The sequence below is a fragment of the Adiantum capillus-veneris genome, chromosome 4, assembly GCF_014529385.1.
Source record: "Adiantum capillus-veneris isolate H3 chromosome 4, ASM1452938v2, whole genome shotgun sequence".
In the NCBI taxonomy this organism is placed as follows: domain Eukaryota; kingdom Viridiplantae; phylum Streptophyta; class Polypodiopsida; order Polypodiales; family Pteridaceae; genus Adiantum; species Adiantum capillus-veneris.
Window position 1 is genome coordinate 113,542,523 of NC_140934.1, and position 25,703 is coordinate 113,568,225.

At 39.6% G+C, this 25,703-nt stretch overlaps 1 protein-coding gene across 1 annotated transcript; it reads left to right on the forward strand.

Moving 5' to 3' along the window:
- Positions 1 to 12,629: 12,629 nt before the first annotated feature.
- Positions 12,630 to 18,243, forward strand: LOC147459828 (uncharacterized). The gene is made up of 3 exons (XM_086511639.1): positions 12,630 to 12,767; positions 15,595 to 15,740; positions 15,946 to 18,243. The coding sequence occupies exons 1-3, from the start codon at positions 12,630 to 12,632 to the stop codon at positions 16,607 to 16,609; spliced, it is 948 nt and encodes a 315-aa protein (XP_086367765.1). The 3' UTR covers positions 16,610 to 18,243.
- The last annotated feature ends 7,460 nt before the right edge of the window (positions 18,244 to 25,703 follow it).

Here is a 25,703-nt window from a genome sequence, read left to right on the forward strand (position 1 = left end):
TGCATTAAGCTTAATACATATACACAAAAGACAACTGGCTTTAGATAACTGGACATATATTTTTGCAAAAATGACTCAGTCTTAGATTCATTTTTGTACAATATAATCAGAATGAGGCATCATTCCAATGATCTTATACAAAAAAACTAATTAGTTGTGGAGGTCCACCAGGCAGAGAAAACCCAGTTCTTCAATGACGGAGAGTAGTTAAGCCAAAAAATTTCTAAGTAAAGATAGAATTCTCACCTACATCCATATAAACAAGACAACATATTCGTTAGCCTAGAATACATATTACAGGTGTCAATGATGAACCTATCAATTGTTATCCATGTCCTACTTTAAAACCTTTTTACCTAAACCTACGATCCTTTTTAGAGTATCAAATAGTGCAGAGTATTTAGGATTCAAATAACCCGTCCAAAAGTGAGTAGTAGATAAACCTAAAGAAGTGTATTTCCACATTTTTCATTGTGATCAGAAGGCCACCACCCCTTCTAATCCAAGTGTCAAAAGTCCTTCTTAATTTTAAAGTGTATTCATAATGATCAGAAGGCCACCACCCCTTCTGATCCAAGTGTCAAAAAAGATCCTTTAATATTTCATTTTTTAAAGCGTGATGTATTCAAAACATGATGTAACTTTTTGAATTATAAACCAGAGCACATTTCTTATAGCATAAAAATATTTTTTACTATTATGTGGATCAGAAGGCCATTGCCCCCTTCTGATTCAAATGGCATAACCACTATCAACTAAATTAGTCTACTAAAGTTTGTTTTGAGTAGTCATTCATTATGGTCTTAGAAAATCCAGATTAACTACCACTTCCTCTTAAAGCCAAATGTTGCAACGTCCAGATGTCAGTATCAAATCAGCAAGTATCCACCAAAAGAACGGACTCTATCCAGTCAGCTTAAAGAGTCTCAATATTACCATATACTTTATCATAAACCTGGTTTAGATGTATGAGATGCGTGCTTTCGGTCATCCTTGCCAAAAAATTAGTGAACCATACCCCATTTAAACCATTAAGCCCAAAAAGCCCCCATGTATCAATCATCTACTGGTCAAAAATTGATACCATCAGTGTAGTTTTGAGCTTAGTGTACTTCAAAAAATCATTAACAGCCGCATATTTTTTATATAAGCTGGCAGTAGATCAAGTAATACCAAGTTACATACTGAGTATTGGTATTGCAAAGTAGTAGATCAAGCAATACCAAGTTACATATTGAGTATTGGTATTGCAAAGTAGTAGATCAAGCAATACTAAGTTAAACATGAGACAGTGATTGTATCAATTAGGCAAAAAACCAGAATCGGCTCCTAGTAAAGATTAATAATATAATGCCATAGCAATCACTCCTTAAAAATAGTCATAGCCAAGTAAGTACAATAGCATAGTTTAGTTCAAAGCTGATCAATATTTAATATAACAATCTAATTTTCAAAATCCAATTCAATAATCGAATCATGGACATGCCAAAAAACAAATTGAGCATAGGTTAGGCTCAATATTTAGTATTCTACTCGAGCAGTACCAAACCAGCAAGTAACCAGCCTGAAGAATGGAATCCATCCCATCAACTTTATTTCCAAACTCTGCATATCATCAGTTGGACAGCACAGATCCTTCGGATCAGTAGGTAACATATCCTTCTAGTAATATTCAAATATTCCTAATCTTCTGAGGCTATGGAGTAATACAAAAAGTATTCTTTCTAGGAATAGAATACCCGAAGTCCAATATATTAGTCAATTTTATTGATACAACCATATTATAACCTAGAAGCATAGATGATGACAACTTGTGTGTATAGGCAACATGGCAGAGTAACAATTGAAGAGATAATGCGAAGCCTAACCAGTTAAAGCCAGTTACTGCAACAACTTGTACATAAGTACAAAAATAGATACATACACCTATACTTTGTCAAATCCCCCCATTATAAACACAACAAAAATGGCCAATAAAAAGGTATAAGCAGAATCTACCCGGTTTAAAGCATCCCATAAAAGAAACAATTCTATAAAAATCGTCACAGTAAAAGAAAAGAGATCATCAATCAGTAATGATACTATAACACCATGACAACATTAAGCTAACACTGTAATAAATCTTCAAGGGATGATCGATCAGACCACTGTAGCAATTTATTATGCATGCTTAGTTAAATCAACTACAAAAAATCATTAGGCGGTTCCTTGCAGTAACTTAAAAAGCAAATAATCCAAGATATTATATCATTCAACACCGTTATCAAATTTGCTTAAGTCATTAAAAATCATCATAGTCGGTTCAGCACCAACCGACAAAGCATCAATTTTCTCAACCAGATTCATATCGAAGTATGCAAGACAGCAAACAGCGTAGCAAGCCTCTCTCACTGATTATAAAAAGTAATACGCAGAGCAAGGCTAATTGAGGGAGAAGAGTGTCCATCACTAGATGTTAAATAGCTTGCAAGAGGAAGTCCAATCAACAAACCTCGAGCAGTGACATCCTCTTATTCAACTTACAAAATCGGCCCATAATCCAAGTCATGATCAGCAGAAAGCGCAGCTTTAAGAGTTATACAGGGGAGCATAAAAAGACTCCTCTTAACTGACATAGGGAGGAGAGAGATAGGGAGAGCCACCAATCAAGCAAGGATGCAGTAGAAAGCCTCCTCTTAACTGACATAGGGAGGAGAGAGATAGGGAGAGCCACCAATCAAGCAAGTATGCAGTAGGCAGGCAGGAGCAGCAATCAAGAGGTTTGCAGGCAAGCTTCAATACTCAAGAGGAGGAAAAATAATGACAGCTCAGAAAACCACGCTTTGAGTTAGGTGGTGGTGGGGTAAACACCCCTTTACCCTGTAAGTACTAGGACACATCCCCCCCCCCCCCAAAAAAAAAGGGTCAATAAGTGATAACAAGTGTGGTCCCACAAGATCTCAGTAGCCCGCTAGTAGGGTTTTACATTATTGGTCAAAAGATAATATGGCAGATCCAAATCAATCTAGATAGGCAACAATTGAATAGGGAAGCGGTCCCACCACATGGGAGGTAGATCAAATCTGGGGAGAAGTTTAGGGTTTTATACCATTGGTTTCCTACTAAGATTATGGGTAGTATACCATGACTAAGGCATAATGCCTTATTTTGTAAAATCAATGGTTAGCACCTAAAACAATCAGGTAGAGTCAAGTTTTTTAGCAAGTAGGGTAAGAGGGGCAAGAGAAGGGATAGGGAGGGGAAACAATTATGATCATAAATACAAAGATTTACTTAGGTAAAAATTTATTGAAACCATAAATTTATAGGAAAAAACAGTCTCACAAAGAGAGAGAGCTCAATAGTATAACCCTCTAGTAGATACCCTTAAAAGGGGAGGTATCATGTGAAGACTCAACAAAGTAACCCTCCGCTAGCACAAACATTCCCGAGATTGTGATATAAAGTCAGCTCTATCATGTCCAAACGAGTCATTCTCCCATTAAGACCAAAGCAGGGAAAATATTCTAGGTAATTACCACAGGACAATAAAACGATCAGCCGCCATATCATCCTATTGAGGACAGAGCCAGTATCTAAACATGTTACCCACAAAACCAAAGGAGAGCCAATCCATCCATCTACTCAAACATTATGTGCATTTATATCTAGGCAGGCCACCAGGTTAGGCCAAGTAAAAAAGTTTTGCTAGCAAGTGAGTCCAAGTTCACCAAAGGTAATACAAAATAGTCTATGTGTGTGTCTCACGGATGAAGCAATCAAGGCCAAGTATAGTGATCAAGTGTGTGTGTGTGTGTGCACGTGCACGTGCACGTGTGCCCACCATAAGCAGAAATGTGTGTGTAGTTGGATGAGGCAATTCCAACGAGATTGAAGTGACCAAAAGTGTGTGTGTGTGTGTGTGTGTGTGTGTGTGTGAGAGAGAGAGAGAGAGAGAGAGAGAGAGAGAGAGAGAGAGAATAATCGCATGGAAGGTTTTTTTGTTACAATCAAATGAGACTCCTGATTTCCATCTCCTCTATAATATTTGTGTTTTCATATCCATGAATAATATTTCCTCTTTCATCTCCAACTCACTTGACTTTCCATATCCTTAGGTCCATTCATTTTCCATACTAAATCTCACATTTCGTAGTAAGGATTCTCATTTCCTTTCAAAGAAATCGCTCTATACTAGTTGATGAGTTTACATTCTCTCCTAATAGTAGATCTTAATGGCTTCACTATAAGAAAACCTAGCCATGCTTGGTTGGCCTTGTCATTACAATGTACATTTTCAAGGTAAAATAGGATACTATTGATGAATTTCTTACTGTACTTTTTAAAGTAAATATTTAATATTAAGGTGAACATTGTAGATTTTGTGAGACACATTTATGAGTATAATCAAGTTATATCAAAAAATTTAAATAAAAAATCATCTTTGTGTGAAACAAATATAACCTACTCATAAGACATAGCATTGACCTTATAAGTAATGTATGCACTTAAATAGGTTTGCAATCCAAAATCTCTCCTTTAACGAACTATGAACAAAAGAAAGACACTGGTTCAACTTTTTATGTTATGAAACTCTTCACAAATTGTTAAAAATGTAGATAGTGCATTGACTATGTGAATGCCCTATAGAAATATGGTGGAGAGTTGGTTGTAGTTACCCATATACATACCATTTTCCTTAGTTCCCTCACCCACAAAACACTCCGGGGTTACAAAATACAAAAGAGGGCACATGAATTTAGGAAATTAGGACATAGAGATAGCCAGCTACTCGTGATCTTCATGATGGTTTTGTGTTGATAAATGTAGTCTTCTAATCTGGGATCTTTTGTACATTTTCAAACAAAACTGAGCGGGGAGACTCGTAATCTAAAAAAGTGGAGGAAACAATAGTGACGAAATGTGCTTTGTATATTCCAAAAACATAAAAAATAATGTTTTTTTAAAAAAGTAGAAAGTTAATTAAATGATGGAAAAGGAGATTACAAAGGTCCATCAGGTAGGGGGAAGGGACACCCCATAAAAAATTGTTTGAAAAACCACTTGGAAGCATTGTAGCAAATTGATAACATAAAAAGGTGGAAGAGGACGAGAAAGATTGTTTGTGACCCAATATTCAATGACCCTCTTTAAAGAGAGAGGTATACAAATGTCAGCGCCTCTCACAAAGACCTAGAAGAAATATTAAAAAAGAAATTGCCATGTGGCACTAATTCGCAAGCTTTATCCAAAGGTCCGCAATTGCACCAAAATCCAACGCTTTACTAAGGACTCCTTATGCAGTCCAAAAACAAGGCAAAGATTTATGGTGGCCAGAGAGAGAGAGAGAGAGAGAGAGAGAGAGAGAGAGAGAGAGAGAGAGAGAGAGAGAGAGAGAGAGCTACCTCGACTCCAATGAAGTGAGAGAGTCGGGAGGGGGGACACTTCCTTATGCACACATTAAAATCCTGAGATGTTCAAATGCCACATGGAGAACATCCAACAGTTCAATTCAATGGTAAAGGAATTGCACCAAAAAACTTCGCTTTTCTTTATGCCCTTATGTTTGAGTGTTATATTAATTGACCTCATGAAAACATAAAGCATATAAAATATTAGTGAGAGTTTAGGAATTGATCTAATTCTTGTATAAATATATCAATAAAACAAATTACACAATAAAATGATGCATGCTATTAAATGAAAGAAATCCATGATATCCTTAGGATAGAAATTAATATTGAAAATGTTTAAACCTAATCCCTAATAATAATACATGCACTAAAGTAACAAGGTAACATTTACATATCAAAACAAAAAGTTGAAAATAAAAAACTTAGTTGTGAAAAATTTCTAAAGCTAATCTCTAATAATAATACATGCACTAAAGTAATAAGGTGACATTTGCATGTCAAAACCAAAAGTTGAAAAAAAAAATCTTAATGGTGGAAAAATTCTTTCATTTAAGGACAATTTATATTTTTTTAGTTAGAAATTGTATGTAAATGAAAAGAAAATTTACAAGGAAAAAAGTATGTTTTAAATCAAAAAGTTGACAAGAAAGTCATTAGATCCTTAAATGAAGAGACCCATTTATCAACTTAACAAAGATTTTTTTTAAAAATCAAGTGAGCATTAAATAAAGGGACCAAATTACAATGATGAAAAGAGACACTTACATTATAAAAGGAAAATATAACCTTTATAAAACTTATAAACTAAACAAAGATTTAAAAAAGAAAAAAAATTCAGGTGAGTATCGAATAAAGGACCAAATTACAATGATGGAAAGATCCATTTGCATTAAAAAAAAATAACCTTTATAAAACAAAGAAGTCAATTGAGCATTAAAAGAAGGGACCAAGTTACAATGATGGAAAGACCCATATACATTATAAAACAAGCTCACCTGACATGTGTTGCCAATCCGTGGTTCTTAATCAACGGTCCAAAAAGTTCACAAATTCTCCACCCACATCATAGAAATGAGAAAGTTCATAGCAATCATTATTGGACATAGCCAAAATCCTATTTTGTGCAAATTTCTGTAACTATGAAAAAACTACCAAAATCAAAAGTGTGATGGCCAACTTCACAACAAACTCCTTAGTATGTTATATCTTTGTTGTGGCCAAAACACTTGTCTCACTTGGGCTTGAGTAGGCTAATGTTTTATAGTTGGTTTTATTGGTGGAGCTGTGATCACCGCATTGCTCTTGAAGAGCTCAAATAAGTAGAAACGAATGGGGAGGAAGTGTGGACATATGGAGGAAAAAATAGTCATGGATGTATTATATTATGTTGTACAAGTTGACATATTTTGTCATTGTCCACGTTTTTGTATATGGACTTTGAGACTTGTAGTGTCAAATAATGCTACAGATGAATTTGTGGAGTCCCTAAAAATACAGAAAATATGCTAGCATAGGAGAAACATAATCAAATATTCTACATAAATGATGAATTGCACATACATATGATTAGACTTGTACACGATCTGAGAGAGATGGACTTGGAAAGGTCACTACAATAAAAGAAAATGCCTATCACATGGGTTCAAAAATAGGGATTGTTTTATTCTATATTTTCTCACATTTTGACATACAAATGGGTGTTGAAAAATGATGTTATTACTTTTTTAAATAGATTGAATAGGAAAAGGGTCCCTCTTATAGGTGAAAAAACCACATCTAAGGGTTTTTTAAAATAGTCCTCAAATGCATAGAATATATAGTTTTTACATATAGCAACCCTCTTGAGGAGATGGAGAGCGAGAGGGAGAGCACGGGAGCACGCATGTGCACCTCTTAGAGTGGAGTGTTCCACATACGCACGAGAGAAGAGGGGAAAGAAGAGAAGGGAGACATGGTACAATCTCACCTCGTGCAAGCGTGATGATTTTCCTTGACGCATATTTATTTATAGATATCATTCAATGCTTAGAATGATTACAATCGTCCCACTTGGACATAAAATAACTATTTCTCAATTCATAAAATATCCATAAATTATCTTTCAATTGCATAAGCCATGAATCAATTATGCTTGCCATCTATTAGTCTGTTTGCAACCTATATACAAGCAATATGCATCATAATTAAGTGTCATCACATAGCCCTCCCTTAACACTAGTTTGGTGCCAAAACAAGACACTTAAATATTCTTTTTTCAAAGTTTTGAATAAAATGCTATGTCTTTCTAAAAGAGAATCTCAAAAATCCCTTTTGAGGGCCTTTTATACAATAATCATATATTTTTTGAAAATTAGCTCCTTACAGTTTTGAGCTTATCATGAACGCAAAGGCCTAGAAAAAATTGTAAGCAACTTATTTACACTAGCCCCACTTGTTTGTCTATATTTTATTCAATTTAAAAATATTTTGATATTATATTAAGTTATGAGGATCTGATACACAACTATTGTGTATGGGATCATATATGAAGAAAACCATTCTATTTTTATAATTGGAAGAGATATATATGCTATCCAAGTGATACATTAGCAAAAAAATAATAGTTGCCTATGTAAGCTATAAATAGGATATATTCTTGTATCTTAAAATTGAAGTCATTAGAAAATTTTCATTTTTGGCATGAAAGATATAAGCTACATAACTTTGAACCTTTTTATCAATTTTAATAAAGCATAGCTAATTCTCAATTAGTATACAAAAGAAGCATTTATAATCTCACTTACATGGTTTTTTTTGTGTACATTTTATATCCTTGATAGATTATGCATGACAAAAGTTCGAAATGCGCATTGATTTATGAGATTTATGTAGGATTTGATGCCTAAAAATGTATAGATTCTTGGTATCAACCTATAAGTCAATCCTTTTGGATCATACCTTTGTACTAAGATTACATCAAGTCTTTGATATGAGCTCTAAAAGCTCAAACATTGCTCCCTTATCAACATTAATCGAAGCTTTTTTTTTTTGCTTTCTACATTTGGTAGGGTTTTTAAGGTTAATATTTTTATTTTCATAGCAAGAATCTATTACAAACGATTTAAAAGCTTGATTTTTTTTTTCAAGAAGTTAGAGGCCCTTTATGCTTTTTTTGACAAAAAAATGTAAATGTTTGGTGAAAAATTCAATTTCAAACTTACAAACAATCTCTTAGTATAGTGCTCATTCTGACATAGCAAAAAATCCTCACTTTTCTTTGTCTCATAAGCTAACTCCTTGATGATCAACACTTCAAGAATTGGTTTCTAACTTCACAAATTAAATCCAAAATTTGCAAGGAAAAATGGACACTTTGTCTCAAGACACTTGAGTGTCCAATATTTATAGTGTTAAGGAAGCAATTGCTCTCAATTTCTATGTTAATAATGTGCAAGTCATAAGTTATAAAAAATAGTGGTTAAAACTATGTATTAGAAACATAATGTATCAAAATAAAATTTAACAAACTTATATAGATTAATTTGCTTATGCCTTCATTCATCCACATACGCATATTATAGTGTTCCATATAGCGCTAGAATAAACAATATGTGTCATATCCTAGTGTATTAGGATATCATTGGTCAAACTCATCATTTAATATCAAATATCTAAATCCAAATCCAAAACAATGGCATCATTATATCATCACAAGCCAAATCCACTTCCAAATCAATATAATCCAAATCACTTTCATCGTATACCCAAGTTGACAAAATCACACTAATAGCAGTGGTGCCCTTATTGCAATATGATTTTGTAATTGTTGTAGCTTAGACCGGTGAATTGAGACCAATTGGACATGCTACTTAAATTGACAAATTTTCACTTGTGCTGCCTTTATTGGCGGGTCTGCACTTATGCTATTTAAACTGGCGAGTCTGCATTTATGGTTGTGTTGCTTAAATAAATGAATGTGTAAAAATGATACCTAAACCAATGGATATGCATTGATGGTCGTGCTGCTTAATCAACAAATTTGCACTAATATTGCCTAAATTGATGGATCTGCACTAAATAGGTTGGTTTGGGACAAATTGGATAATCGACACCGTAATTCAAAACTTAGGTGACTCCAAGTAAATACATTCTTACAAGAGAATTGCACATTGTTTTGAAATTTTGTAGCTTATCTAGTTAGCTTTAACTGAGAAGAGGATAACTTGAATACCAAGTAATTGAGTACTATGCCTTAAGATGTGGTATGCGACACTGCTTCTAGCCAAAATAGGAGAAACATGCATATATATGTATATATACATATATGTATATGTGTGTGTGTGTGTATGTATATGTAGATATAGATATATAGATATATGTGTGATATATAGATATATGTATATATATATATATGTGTGTGTGTGTGTGTGTGTGTGTGTATATATGTATATATATCACACACACACACACATGAACCTGGTTGCAAGAAAATTAGTGATGCTCTTTTAGATGTATTATGATAGAATCATCACCATACCTTGTTGTGCACAACTGTTAAGAACCTAAAAAATGAGTGTAATTTTGAGTGACACAAGACTTACAAAAGTGTTTTATAGTGTAATTCTTGTTTTCCTATACATATTCAATCAATGTGTGTGATTTTGATTGCTTTGCAGTATACCTACTAATTAGCTTCACTAAAAAAGCTTGAAAAACAATGGAAAAAAGAGACCTATAGCAAATAGAATTTCAAGTTTTGATAACCATGATCTGATGAAATGAACAACGAATTTATTTGAAAATGTAATGAAGATCGTACAACAAAAGTCTTAGCTTAGTGTAGATCCTCTTGCATAGCTATTAAGAGAATCACTCAATTATAAAAGTTAGGGTGAGCATTGTGCTATCAAATAAAAAAATATAAATTTTTGTTTAAAGCTATGGTTCACAGTGTTGCTCCTTAAATGATACGAAAAATGGAAAATAAACATTCTTTGTGACATATGCATATATGCATGTAGAGTTATCTTCCTTAGTCAACTACATGTGTCGTAGGGCAATATCCAAACTAAAAGAACTACCTTACTTATCCTTACTACTTTATCTACAAAAACGTAGCCATTAAGATACACCTGTTCTTCCTTGAAGTGACCTTCTTGAATGGTCCCATGAAGTCCGGACCCCATTTCATAAATACTCCCAGTGGTTGAACTGGAGTAAGTGGAGTCATATCAGCTGCTATTGGTCTACCCATTCTCTGACATATATCACAGGTTTTACAAAAAATTTGAATATCAGATATCAGAGTTTTCCACCATAATCCAGCCTGCAAAATCTTCTTATAAGTAATATCAGTGGAGAAGTGTCCTCCAGAATCCCCATTGTGTGCTTCAAAAATAACTTTCATTTTATTACCTTCCACCGGCACACACCTTCGCAGAACCCATCTACTCCCAGTCTATAGAGCAATCCTCCTATGATGGTGAACTTCAGACTCTTAATAATCAAAGCTTTCTTCTGATTCTGAGTCCAGTTTTCTGGGATCCTCCCTTTGAAAGGAACTGATATAATTCATACCATTCTGAATTGGAGATTACAAAAAGGAAGTATGTCAAAATAGCGAATAGACAAAATCTTTTGAAGATGCTCTATCTGATCAAATAGAAAAACCAAAGGCACACGTGGTGGTGACAAGGCAAGAAGCAGAAAGTAGCCGCCACGTGAAAGAAAAGGAGGGAGGGAGCCAAGGGTAGAGCTAGCTACAGGTCGAGAATACTTTTTTTTTAAATAAAATGAGGATTGCCCAAAGAACAATCTACATGTGAGCCTTCATGGTGGGTTGGCTTAACTCATAGAGCTCCCTTCAAAGCTAGAGGTAATGAGCTCAATCTCGTTATGCATAGGAATTTTGTAGATGTGCCAGCCTTGTAATGTTCAAAATACATCAAGGGAAATCATGGAAGATTCCAACCTATAAAAATAGAAAGTCGATTTTCTTTGCGTTGGCTTTCTCGATGGCTCTAATTTGTTGAAGGTTTGCTATTGGATTGCGATCGTTCTCCTCCGATCACAATCCATCATCAGCACTTGGGGGTTTCATACTATCATTGCATAGAGTGGGGAGTAGTGCTTCAGGTGATTTACGTAGTAACTCAGTATTGTCCACAAGAAATCCCCCTACAATAGGTAAAGGCTGAAATATCTTGTGTTTGTTTTTTTCTTTGACGGATCGCGATCTATGTGCAGATCAAGGATCGCAATTGGTGTGCATAACCTAGCATGACGGGGTTATGTGTGAAGTGCATGATGGCGGCACGGTGGAAGGGCTTGACCCTGCTGGTCAAGGGGCTCATCTCAATATGCATTTTGTCTTTACAATAGAAGGGTGGAACTGGGAAGATAGCCAATGAAACTGATGCAATTGACTTTGAAATCCCTTAAAAAGTTTTAAAGCCCTCCTCCTTTGGTACTTGTTCTCTGGCCAAAGCAGCTCTGCGTGGAGCGATCATCTACAATCAAAGTAAGGTGGAGGAGGGTTACACAATGCATGCTAAATTCAGTCTTGAAGTTGCACTAAAGAGCTTTGAGGTCTGTTGTGCTCACTCAGTTCTTTTGTACTTTATGGGTGTCAAATGTCGACGAAAAGCCTATGGGAGTGGGCGGTAGCGGTGAAAAATAGCAGAGACACGATTTGCTAGTTCATGGTGATGGGCAAAGGCTTCTACGTGGCACAATTTGTCTTTGAGAAAACTATTCAGGACTTTTTTTATCAGAGGTAGCATTTGGGGAGCATCCCACTTTGCTTATGTGATGCCTTGGTCATCCAAGTTCTGTCTCAGTGAAGAGTTCTGGACTTCTACCCGATATGGGTTACACTCAAGAACCTCCCTATCTAGCTCCAAGAACATGTGGACTCCATTGCTGCTATGCAGGTCGAGTGTTGTCCATACCAAAGAAGCAACGGTCAGAGCAGGCTTGGATGTAAAGGTCTATTTACTGTGGAACATGAGCATGCCCATCACAAAATATTTGAATCTTAATATGGACAAATTGGGTGCCCTTCGATAAGAGGTGGCGTTTGCATCGTTTCCAAATGCATGCTGCAAATGTCGTAGAATTGGTCACTATGCCTGGAACTGCCTCAAGGTAGAAATTGCCTGAAATCAGGAGGTTAGGACAACTTGGAGGCGAGTCACCAGGGATGCCAAGCCTCAAGAGAAGGAGTGCAACCCAATCGATGAGACCGGCAACCAGGAGATGACTAGAGAGGAGGTGGTGGAAGAAACTGGCACCGCGACTGCTGACCAAGATATATCTCGAGAAGAGGCGATTAAAGAGTTGGATTGCCTGGTAGTTGAGATGCAGGGATTGTTACTGCAAATGGAGGACCTTTTGGTGAGAAAAGAAAAGAGATTGAGCGCCCTGTGGAGGAGATGCAGGATAGTCCTTTGCATGAGCCAAAATATACAAGAGATGCTCCAGAGGAAAAAATAGACCTCATCATTCATATTGTTAAGGTTAAGAGGAGTGAGACCAACATTGGCATTGCTAGCTTACTTAAGTAGTAGAATAAGAAAAGATGACTCTACTAGTTTTTTATTTGCAGGTAGATCTGGGTGCCCTGGCTTGGTGGTCAAGGCGATTGCTGTGACAGGGCTCTCTCCTTGGTGACAACCCCAAGACAATCTTGGATCTTCATTGATGCTTTTGGTCATAGGGTGGCTCCCTTTGTCAGCCAATGTATGGGAAGGTCGTAAAGTTGTTGATAGATGCCATGGATCGATAGGAGCATGACATTCATTGTAACTTTTTTGTTTTTGTAATATATAGATACTCACTATTGTGAGTTTGGGGGAAAAAAAGTAGCACTACTTGATTGAAGTAAAACCTGGGGCTAAGTAATTTAAAGTAAAATCCTTCAAGTAGTATAGTCAATTTACCTCTAAAAATCCACTATTTTTTTGAGGCGCCCCACAAGTCTGAGTGATAACGTGTTGTATTTACAAAGGTGTCGGGCCATGCTCAAGTATTATGTGGGTGTGTTTGATGGAAGCTAAAGTGTAGGTGATCATAACCAATTGCATGGAAGTGGATGAGGAGATCTGGGGAATGTTGGGAGGGAGTACACCTAAATGCATGGTAGTGAAAGTGTAGAGCCTCCTCCAAGAGGTGCCTTGAGGAGCCCTTCTGAAGAATCACTTGCTTGAGGGCCTATGTGGAACGTGCAGAGCCTCCTCCAAGAGGCACCCCCCTGAAGAAGCCCATGCTATAGACCAAACAAGATAGAGAAGAGATACTTACGTTGGTAGTATCGTGGGGAGAGAAGAAAAAGACTACAGTATGGAGCTTTTGAAGATGCTACTTTTCTCGAAGAGAGTCACCAACAAAAGTACGTGAAATAGAAATCAGCATAGGAGATCCTGACTCCATAAACATTAATCCAACTCATTTAATAAATTATTTTTTCTTTTCTTTTTCCAACTTGGGGGCTCCTACTAGATCTTGTTTGATGGATCTACTGTTGAAAAAAATCAATTGGTTTGTTTGCCGTTAGCCGATTCCTCTAGGGAATGACTAAGAATATAACACGTATGGAATTTGACTATTTGATTGATTGAGAGAGAGAGAGAGAGAGAGAGAGAGAGAGAGAGAGAGAGAGAGAGAGAGAGAGAGAGAGAGAGTTGGATGGTAGGTGATTGCTGGGGTAAGAGGAGGAGTAGTGGCTAATAGATGGTGGCTTGGTGGCTGGATATATGCACTTGGGAGAGAGAGAGAGAGAGAGGTAAAGAAAGAGTAAGCGAGAGAGAACCGCTACAGTCTCTCTCCAAGGCCTCTCAAAGAAAGTGATTAAAATAAAATAAAATTCATGTATTTTTTGGGGAGAGGTGGCTATATAGTGACAAAGGTAGGTTGGTCCACAAAGGTGAGGATAGCACTGCTTTACTGTCAGAAAAAGAAAGTGTTTCACCGCTGATCCTTTGTGGGCATCAACACTATGCACGACGGCTACGGTGGGAAAACTTTGAGTTTTACCAAACGCCGAGCAAGTTTTTTCGAGCAAAGTAAACGTCGAGCAGATCTACCAAAGGTGATAATAGCAAGCAAGTAGATTACTAGAAATGTTTCAATAAAATAAGTCTCAAATGCACACAAAGTTGCAAGTATGCAAAAGACAATTTCAATGATGTTTGAAGCATCGAGGTGAGAATAGATTGCCAACTTATTAATATGAAGATATCACTATCACTAGTCAAACCCTCCACTTACACCACCTCTTGCGAATAGCCAAGTCCAAATGGCTCCGTGATATTGGATACTAAGGAATTTGCATGGCTTCCATAGCCTCTTGTGAACCCAGTTTAATATTGAGAAGTCGACACCCATTTTCTTCAAGAATTTTGATTAGGGGATACCGACTAGAATTATTTCAAAAAAGGAGAAATAAATGGGAGATGCTCTCAAATATTATAGGGACTAGATTTTTAGATGCTCTCTTTTGGATGCCTGGAACATGGCTTGGCTTCATGGCCCCTGTGTGCGTGTGTGTGTGCGCTTGTGAGGCCCTGGCTTTGGCTGTGTTTCCTGTCCTACTCCCTAGCATTGCTAAAATTTCTATGGCAGAAATATCATTTCAGTAATTGCAAAGGGTTGCACAAGACAAAGCTCTTTGCTACCTCCACCAAATGCGAAGGGATGGCGGCATGTGGCCTTGTGCAAGGCTTTGACATCGGTGGACAGAGGAGGGTTGGGAGAAGGGAAGAGGGCTTGCTTGTGTGCACACCTATGCGAGGTCTGCATGTTTGTGATGCCAACTCTTTTGCTTGTAGCTTTTTTTATATTCAAAATTTAAAAGATTTGAGAGAATCTTTTGAAAAAATCTATTATTATTATTAAGGTAGAGCCACCTAGGTGTCACAAAAGATTTTAACGTGGTTGATTAAGAGAAATCTACCCAGATGCTTTCATGGGTTTGAGGAGAGAGGTGGCGAATGGAGGGGGGGAGAGAGAGAGAGAGAGAGAGAGAGAGAGAGAGAGAGAGAGAGACAGAGAGAGAGAGGAGCACCAAGTTGCACTAGCTCAACATGGCATAGTGGGACACAAAGGTTGACGGTCTATTTTTGGGCAAAGATGGAAAGAGGGAGAGATGCCAACCATACACATGGACAAGCGCACCATGATTGAGTGTAGACCATGGTGTTATGTTTTGTTCTATAATTTCCAGCTTCCCAAGGAATTACTCCAAATAGACCCTCCAAATCAGTACGCAGCGCCGCGTGGGGTGGGCTCACAAGTTACAACGCATCTATTTATACTATATATTAAGGAGACTGGTTTTCCAGTGCCATGTGTCAAAGTTTGCTGCATCCGGTGAGTTCCGGTTTATATGAGTGAGGGGGAGAGGGGGAGAGAAAGAGGCCGCCGAAGGCGACCGGCCGTACTAGTGAGAGTGAGTGTGTGTGTGTGTGTGTGAGTGAGAGAGAGAGAGAGAGAGAGAGAGAGAGAGATTTGTTGCAGAGAAGCAGTCTCCTTTTGGCTGCTGTACTGATTTGGGGGGTTTTCACATTCTCAAAAGGATCGTAACGGACCTCGGTTCGAACCATAGAGAGAGAGAGAGAGGCGGACCTCAGTACGAACCAAAGAGAGAGAGAGAGAGAGAGAGAGAGAGAGAGAGGGGGGGGGGAAGGAGGCGGGCAGTCCACGAAGATGAAGAGGTAGAAGTAAGACAGAAGCGATGGCAGAGATCAAACTACGCAGCCTATGACCTTGGCGAGGATCTTGTTGGTGACGTTGGACAAGGGGATGACGACGTAGTTGCCTGTGTCCTCGACCATGTTCTTTATGAAAATGGATTGGAAGGCCACACCCTCCTCCACCTCAAAGGGTTCCTCGTCCACTGCAAATTTTTCCTGAAAACCTCCTCGTCTTCCTCCTCCTCCTCCTCCTCCTCCTCCTCCGCTTCTTCTGCTGCGGAATCCAAATCCTCCTCCGACCTCTGTGAAGAAGACATCAAAGCCTCCGATGCTAATTTTGTGAAGGTTAATCAACACACACTCTTTGATCTCATTCCGGCAGCCAACTATTTGAACATACAAAGTCTGCTTGATTTGACATGTCAGACGATCACAGACATGATCAAAAACAAAACCCCAGAAGAGATTAGAAGGATTTTCAACATTGTGAATGCCTTCTCTCCAGAGGAAGAGGTCAGAAGGGAAAATCAACGAGCTTTTGAGTAAGCCAAGTTTTACATGATTGTCCATCATTTTGGAAAAGCTCCAATGCATGTTTTTTCTTGAGGGTTTTTGTCAAATATAGAGAACATGGATTTGTCTTAGACACAATCTTAACTAATTTTGTCCTGTAAGGCTGTCAATCTTGCACCAAAAAAAGAAAGAGAGAGAGAGAGGAGAACAAGAAGAAGAAAAAGAGAGGAAGAGAATTTTTAACGTTGTAGGAGTCTATCTAAAGAGACCTTAAAGATCTATGCGACGAAGAGAGTTGAGAGAGAGAGATGCATCATAGTACCAACATTGCCTTCAGAGAAGCTAAAAATGGCAGTCTCCAAGAAGGTGGTTCTCGAGCTCATGCTCTTGGCCCTTCTAGTCGTGGTGTGCGTGTAGTCTGCCAAGGCCATCCGTGGGCTCGCTGTTGTAGAGCTTACCCCAAATATATGTTGTACAGAGAACTCTCTGGCTCTTTTTATCATAAACAGAGCCATCTCTGTGTATAGATTCCACATTAATACATAGCGTGTTCTATGACCAATATCAAGACTCCATGTTTGAAGAGTGTAGTTACTCTTAATATATTGTATATTCATAGCAATATATTGTAAAAGATGATATACTGCATGCAATTATTTTCATAAGCTTTTAGTGCTACCTATGAAATGGGTAGCTTAGAGTCCATAATTCTTGGTTATGGTTGGTAGCACTCTACCTCCTTTCGTAGCCCACCACCACTACCTTCTGTATCACCTCCTCGTGCTTGTCCACTCGTTGAAACCAATGTTGTAGATGCCCTCTGGGCTATGATGTACTAGATTCCACCAAATATTTCCAGATGCCCTATAGGCAACATTGTCAATGCCCCCAAAAGTTTCGTCGTCCAGCACCTTTCCTTTCACGACTTGCAGGTACATCTATACTACTCTATTAAGGAGATGAGGATTCAGGCAAGCCACTGGCATAACTAGAGGAAGGGTTGGTGAACAGAAGGTGAGGAGGGTACTCTGGGTGGCAGGCAAAAAGGCACGATGAAGAGAAGATGAAGACAAGAAGAAAAGAATTTTAACGTTGTAGGAAGCGAGAGAGAGAGAGAGAGAGAGAGAGAGAGAGAGAGAGAGAGAGTACTTTCTAGGAGGTGCAGCTCGAGAGGAGGAGAACAGAGTGAGGCTTCGTAGAGTCGCCTCTCAATTTTTTGACCAGCCTGCAGCTCTTGCATTTGCTAGGCTTCGAGGGCCTCTCTCTCTCTCTCTCTCTCTCTCTCTCTCTCTCTCTAAGCCTGCAAACCCTAAGCCTCCCTCCTTGCATTGAGCACGTCTCCCCCTGGGCGAGGGCAGCCCTGTGGGGGGGGGGCGTCGAGACTTCAGCCATGCCCTAGCTCCAGCGCGACACACAGAGCCCCCGTGAGCGGCCGAACAGGGTCCTCGTGAGCTTGTCCTAGCACCAGCGCGACACAGAGTCGTCGTGAGCTCTACTGTCAAAGACAGAGCAGGACTCCCCTCTCTCTCTCTCTCTCTCTCTCTCTCTCTCTCTCTCTCTCTCAAACCCTGCCCGTGATGCCCAAGCTGCGGGCTGCTGCCGAATATAGAGCCGAGCTTCTCTCGAATACAGAGGGGACACAAGCCCTCTCTCTCTCTCTCTCTCTCTCTCTCTCTCTCTCTCTCTCTCTCTCTCTCTCTCTCTCTGTACACCTGCCGTCACTCGCCCAACAGCCTTGGTCGGCCTGCAGCAGTCACGACAGTCGCAGAACCATCCCTTCCTCTTAAGCATTAAGGTCATTTTTTGAAAGTTTGCAAGAGTGGGGTCGCTCAACAGATTTTTCTCACAAAGCAGAGCTTGGCCATAGACCCAAAGCTTTCCGCATAGTCATGACTTCCTTCAACACACCAATTTCCAACACACGCAAGAGTTTTCTTGCTGTGGCAGCTGCGCCCAGAAAGGATCCCGCTGCTCGCCAAGACGCAAGGATCACAGCTTTAGAGGTTCAGATCCAAGAACTCTCTTTGGAGAATGCTGAACTGAAAAAACGCTTGATTAAGCACGAGGACACAAAGGCTAAGGAGAGCGAAACTTTGCTTGCAAAGAAACTCGAAGTTGAAGCGTCTCTCACGGAGACTGTCAAGACAGCCCAGAAAGAAGCCAATGAGGCAGCGCATAAAAAGATTGACACCGAAATACAAGCTGCCTTACAAGAATGCCGGATACAAGAATCCCTTGCCTTAAAGATTAGGATTGGAGGACTCCCCTCACCATGGTGCACTGAGGAGGATACCCTCGAAGAATCTATCATCAAACTCAATGACCTTCTTCAACCAGTCAACGTCGAGCCCGACACTATCTCTTGGATCAACGACACACATAGGCGTGTGCCCCATGGCCAATGCATCCTCACTTTCAAGAACAAAGAAGAACAGATGAGGTTGCTACGTCAATCCTATCACCTCAAGGGGACAAAGTTTTGGATTGCCGAGGAATTGACTGCAAATCAACTCAAGCGTAAAGCAAGCGAGCTCAAAAAGATGCATGAAGCTCGTAGACAAGGTAAATCGGCAATCTACCGTGGCGGTAAAGCCATCATTCAAGAGTTTCGAACTCCCAAGTCAGCTCCCCCTCAACATGACCCCCCTTAGGTTTTGTTTTGTTTCGTTCCTATCCTTCCCTTTTCTCCCTTTCTCCTTTATCCCTGTTGGACCCTCAGTCCCTAACTGATATGTATCGAACGCTTCACCCTGAAAGAACGCATGTAATGCTTTTGTTTCGGTCCCACGGGTCATATTTGACCTCCGTGGACGATAATTAAATCTATCTATCTGTCTATCTCTCTCTGGCTAAAACCGTGCTGTTTCGGGGGATTGGAGCCCTAGACGGTTGGAATTTGCTCGAGACGGTTGGAGCACTACCTACCAATTGGTTGAAGCATTACAATTGAGGCAGGTGGAATTGCTCCAGACGGTTGGAGCACTGAAGCAGCGGTGCTGAGTGTACATTTTAGGCTTTTGTAAACTTTTGCTTGGATGGACTCATGACAGTGACGTAGACCCAAGCAAGTCCGCCAGGCTGCATATTTAGCCTTCAAAGTTAGGAGAGTTTGGCTTGACAATTTGCGTGAAGTTGTCGTTATGACAGCCTGCAAAAGGCTACAAGTGTTCAAATTTGAAACGCATTTGTGCGTCGCTCTGTTGCAACCTCTGCATATTGCCTTCCATTCTAACATCATGAGCTATATTACAAGCTGGCCGTTCTTCCTCCGCCAACATTAACTGCTTATAGGACCTTGCATCAAGACTGCTCGCACTCTCTAGCAGAGCCTAGCGTGGACGATTGAGTGTATGTGCAAGAGGGAGAAGATGGCCACTGAAAGAGCATTGGCTCTTGATCTGTAGGCTTCTCTATAAGAGGTAATCATCCTCTGTGTGTGTGTGTGTGTGTGTGTGTGTGTGTGTGTGTGTGTATGTATGTGGGAGACAACGGACTCTCAACAGGGGACAAAGGGATGCAACAACAACAGTGGTAGGCGCATGCGCAAAATCAATAGCTCCAGCAGCTTCAGTAATAGCAATGCTAGCGATTGTAGTAATAGTAGCATCAATGGCTGCAACAACCGCGAAGCAGCATCGACACGCATAGCAGAAAGATGCAGGGGACGGCCATACCTGCTCGACTGTGGCCACAGAGCACAACGTGAAAGGGAACAATTGCATGGTGGGTGGGTGTGTGTGTGTGTGTGTGTGAGAGAGAGAGAGAGAGAGAGAGAGAGAGAGGGAGAGATTGTAGAAGAAGCGACGACTAAGCTTTCAAGATCCATACTGGGGATACAAGCAAGGAGAAGGTCTACAAAATTACAAAACTAGCAGAGGGCATACCAATGGTGAAGGCAAAAAGCAAAATATGGCACAAGGTTCAAGCAACAAAGAGCAGTGGCAAGAAAGCATCAAACATGCATATCCACACACACATACGCATTTGTGATGCAACAAGATCTCCCCTAGCTCTCATTTGCCCAATGATTATAGCCATCGCCGCCCATTGTAGCAACTGATTGCTTTTGCTTCTCGCCTTGCTTTTCTGTAATCTTCACAGCTCTCCCAGATCCCATGGTGATCCGTTGCACATGTTTATAAATTTCTCAAGTTTGTAAACAAGCTCCTTGAGTTCTAGCAGAGTGGTAATCGAGAGAGAGGGATGCAGGTGTGGCAAGTGAAGAGGACCATCAATGTGTGTAATATATATATATATATATATATATATATATATATATATATATATATATATATATAGAGAGAGAGAGAGAGAGAGAGAGAGAGAGAGAGAGAGAGAGAGAGAGAGAGAGACACACACACACACACACACACACACATATTAGTTCAATGGTTGTGAGATAGTAGTAGCTCTCTCTCTCTCTCTCTCAATATCTCTAGTAGCTCGAGCAACTCAAGCGTCGTGCTTGGAACTGCATTGGTTGACATTTATGCCAAATGTGGTGCACTTCATAAAGCACAAAAAGTGCTTGAGGATCTTCTTGTCTGGCATGTCGTCTCCTGGAATGCACTAATTGTAGAATATGCACTAATTGTAGAATATGTCGTCTCTGTGTGTGTGTGTGTGTGTGTGTGTGTGTGTGTGTGTGTGTGGGGCTAAAACCGTGCTGTTCCGGGGGATTGGAGCCCTAGATGGTTGGAATTTGCTCGAGACGGTTGGAGCACTACCTACCAATTGGTTGAAGCATTACAATTGAGGTAGGTGGAATTTGCTCGAGACGGTTGGAGCACTGAAGCAGCGGTGCTGAGTGTACATTTTAGGCTTTTGTAAACTTTTGCTTGGACGGACTCATGACAGTGACGTAGACCCCAGCAAGTCCGCCAGGCTGCATATTTAGCCTTCAAAGTTAGGAGAGTCTGGCTTGACAATTTGCGTGAAGTTGTCGGTATGACAGCCTGCAAAAGGCTACAAGTGTTCAAATTTGAAACGCATTTGTGCGTCGCTCTGTTGCAACCTTTTCATATTGCCTTCCATTCTAACATCTTGAGCTATATTACAAGCTGGCCGTTCTTCCTCCGCCAACATTCACTGCTTATAGGACCTTGCATCAAGACTGCTCGCACTCTCTAGCAGAGCCTTGCGTGGACGATTGAGCGTAAGTGCAAGAGGGAGAAGATGGCCACCGAAAGAGCATTGGCTCTTGATCTGTAGGCTTCTCTATAAGAGGTAATCATCCTCTGTGTGTGTGTGTGTGTGTGTGTGTGTGTGTGTGTGTGTGTGTGTGTGTAGGAGACAACGGACTCTCAACAGGGGACAAAGGGATGCAACAACAACAGTGGTAGGCGCATGTGCAAAATCAATAGCTCCAGCAGCTTCAGTAATAGCAATGCTAGCGATTGTAGTAATAGTAGCATCAATGGCTGCAACAACCGCGAAGCAACATCAACACGCATAGCAGAAAGATGCAGGGGACGGACATACCTGCTCGAGTGTGGCCACAGAGCACAACGTGAAAGGGAACAATTGCATGGTGGGTGGGTGTGTGTGTGTGTGTGTGTGTGAGAGAGAGAGAGAGAGAGAGAGAGATTGTAGAAGAAGCGACGACTAAGCTTTCAAGATCCATACTGGGGATACAAGCAAGGAGAAGGTCTACAAAATTACAAAACTAGCAGAGGGCATACCAATTGTGAAGGCAAAAAGCAAAATATGGCACAAGGTTCAAGCAACAAAGAGTAGTGGCAAGAAAGCATCAAACATGCATATCCACACACACATACGCATTTGTGATGCAACGAGATCTCCCCTAGCTCTCATTTGCCCAATGATTATAGCCATCGCCGCCCATTGTAGCAACTGATTGCTTTTGCTTCTCGCCTTGCTTTTCTGTAATCTTCACAGCTCTCCCAGATCCCATGGGGATCCGCTGCACATGTTTATGAATTTCTCAAGTTTGTAAACAAGCTCCTTGAGTTCTAGCAGAGAGGTAATCAAGAGAGAGGGATGCAGATGTGGCAAGTGAAGAGGACCATCAATGTGTGTAATATATACATACATACATACATACATATATATATATATATATATATATATATATATATATATATATATATATATATATATATATATATATATATATATATATATATATATATATATATATAGAGAGAGAGAGAGAGAGAGAGAGAGAGAGAGAGAGAGAGAGAGAGACACACACACACACACATATTAGTTCAATGGTTGTGAGATAGTAGTAGCTCTCTCTCTCTCTCTCTCTCTCTCTCTCTCTCTCTCTCTCTCTCAATATCTTTGGTAGCTCGAGCAACTCAAGCGTCGTGCTTGGAATTGCATTGGTTGACATTTATGCCAAATGTGGTGCACTTCATAAAGCACAAAAAGTGCTTGAGGATCTTCTTGTCTGGCATGTCGTCTCCTGGAATGCACTAATTGTAGAATATGCCCAACTTGGGAAGAGCTAAGAGCGTTTTTTAGCGGATGCGAAGCGAGGGTTTCTCTCCAGATGCAATCACATACACTCTGGGTTGTTTTCAGCTTATGCGAAGCGACGGTATCTCTCTAGATGCAATGTTGGCTCAAGGAGTGCATTGATTGCAGGATATGTTCAATAGGGTCAAGTCAGGAAGAGAGAGAGTTGTTTTCAGTAGATATAGAGAGAAGGCATTTCTCCAATATGCAATCACGTACACTTGCACCTTGAAGACATGTGGCATCACAGAAGATGTTGATACATGCAAAGAAATTTACGATGATATTGTTAGTCAGGGATTGTTGAAAGAAAACATCGTGCTTGGAAGTGCCTTGGTCAACATCTATGCCATATGTGGTGCATCCTGTCCAAATTTTCCTTTGGAAGGTTGATCTCCCATATATGTTGTTATCATAGATTGGACTAGCAAAAGGTGTTGTTAGAGCTAAGTGGATTACTTGGCAGGCTCCAGCTATACTATCTGCTCTAAAATATGGCTGTCAGTCTTTATATGCGTATAAAGACTACTAATAAGAAATGGAAATCTTTCTTCACCAGAGGTTCTCTACCACTCATGCAACTTACAAAAATTTTCAAAATAACAATTGGACCACTTTAGTGTGAGTTACAATGTGATGCAGATTGATTTGGAATCTTGTTTCTGTTTCTTCGCACTTGCACACTCCAGATTCTTTCCAACTTGAGTGTAATCTTGGCTAGTGGCATCTAAGGTCTCTTAGAATGCAATGATATGTCCTATTTCAACTTTGGAAGTCATTAGGGTCAGAAAGTCTTTGTACGCGTATAAAGTCTTTTTGACCAGATTGACTAGATTTTTGCAGATCAATGCTTCTAGTTGAGTGTTGACACTCCCTGTGTGGTCTTAAGTTCAATTGTTGGTCAATAGCAACAAAAATACTTTATACACGTATAAAAACTTTTAGCACCAATTGACATGAAACTTGCTCCAGAGGTAGTCTATCACTTAGGGACTTCACATATATTCTCTAACTTGAGTTAGGAATCAAGTTTGTTCAAGTTGTGACCAAAATGGGGTATGTAGAATGTTTGCATTGTTTCTTGTTCTTTTTAAGCTTTGTTTTGATCCAAATGCAATGAAATATGAATCAAGGGCTTCCCCAAGGCTTTAAGAAACTTTGAGCATCTACCTTTGTACAGTTTGGCTCTATTATAAGTTGGTAATCTTTATACGCGTATGAAGACTTTTTGATCAAAATGAACTTAAACCTCAACCCAAGGTTCTCTTTGGTGTGTACTCTAAGCCTATGTGCTCAAAATCAAGTTTTAATGCCAATGATTCACCAATTCGCCACTTTTCTTTGTTTTTGGTTAGAATTTGCTAAATACTCTCCAGAAGTGAAGTTAGTTGACCAAATGATATGAATTCTTGTAGTCAGGCTTAGATAACCCTCCTAAATGGCTTTGTGCTGACCACATGCAAATTATTGCCCAAATCTGCCTTGAAGACTTCATACGCATATGAAGTCCTCTGTCTCAGAATTCAGATCTACTTCGTCCTTAATTTCCCCTACTTACCAGCATCATGTACATATGTTATAAGCAAAATTTAGAGCTTCTTAAAAGTGCTTCCGAACACAAGTTTGTGATTTTTTTTCTTATTACAACCACTCCGTCTTTTGGTGTTTGGTCCCCAAACTTTGTCAAGACTCCCAACTCAAGGTGTTCCTAGAGTATAACTACTCATTTGCACACTTTGGTACAGTCAGTTTTCCCAAGTTTGGTCTCTTTTTAGCACTCGAGACTTCATATGCGTATGAAGTCTAACCTTACAGAATTTAGATTTTGATGTGCAGGGTCCTTTTTGATGCCTTCATTAGTCCTCAGAGATCCTCAACCATGCAAAACATCTTTATGAGCCTTGTTTTACTTCGTTTCAACCAAGAATCACTCTCTTTTCAAAATTTTGATTCAACCAATAACTCAAGCAAATTCCATTGATGGACAACTCTAGATCAAAATCAATTCACCTACCTAAAGCTATGCCTAAGCATAGAAAATTAACTTTTGCAATTGTGAGTAGATAAGCATTTAACTGATACAAACAGACTAGCCAATGCTTTACCACCTCCTCAACCACTCAAGCTCCCAAACTAGCACATTTCTAAACTAAAACCATCAACACGGGTGACCAAGGCATGAAACATGCTTCCTAGCACCTCTCTATAGGTCCTAAATAGATTAAGATAGAAGGAATACTGTGGTAAACCAGAGGAAATCTCGCTTATAGGATTAGTCTATGTTGGAATTAGGGTTGTAGAGAAACACACACAGCTTGGAGAAGACGAAGGAAGCTCAAGGAACACAATAGAGAGTGTGTTACTTAGTGTGCAATGGAAAGATAGATAGCCCTGGAGTGATGGGCGTATATGCAATGCATGGGAAAAAACCTCCTAAAGAGGAAAAAATGCCCCGGTGGTCCTAGTGTGTTCACACACATCACTATCACATGTATATGGTAACAAATCACCCCTGGAGTGATGCGGTGAACGAGAGCTGGCACATGAGTAAAGGGAAGTGCCATGCCCTAAGGACATGATCAGTCCACAAAGGGAAGTAAGCCCAAAGCTTTGTGGAAAGCTTCAAGCTTCTCACGAGACAATG

Bases quoted from the DNA above. Each gene is read 5' to 3' on its own strand.
- LOC147459828 (XM_086511639.1), top strand. From the start codon at position 12,630: ATGACTAGAGAGGAGGTGGTGGAAGAAACTGGCACCGCGACTGCTGAC. The intron at 12,768-15,594 runs GTGAGAAAAGAA...TATAATTTCCAG, and splicing joins TGCAAATGGAGGACCTTTTG to CTTCCCAAGGAATTACTCCA. The intron at 15,741-15,945 runs GTGAGTTCCGGT...CATTCTCAAAAG, and splicing joins GTCAAAGTTTGCTGCATCCG to GATCGTAACGGACCTCGGTT.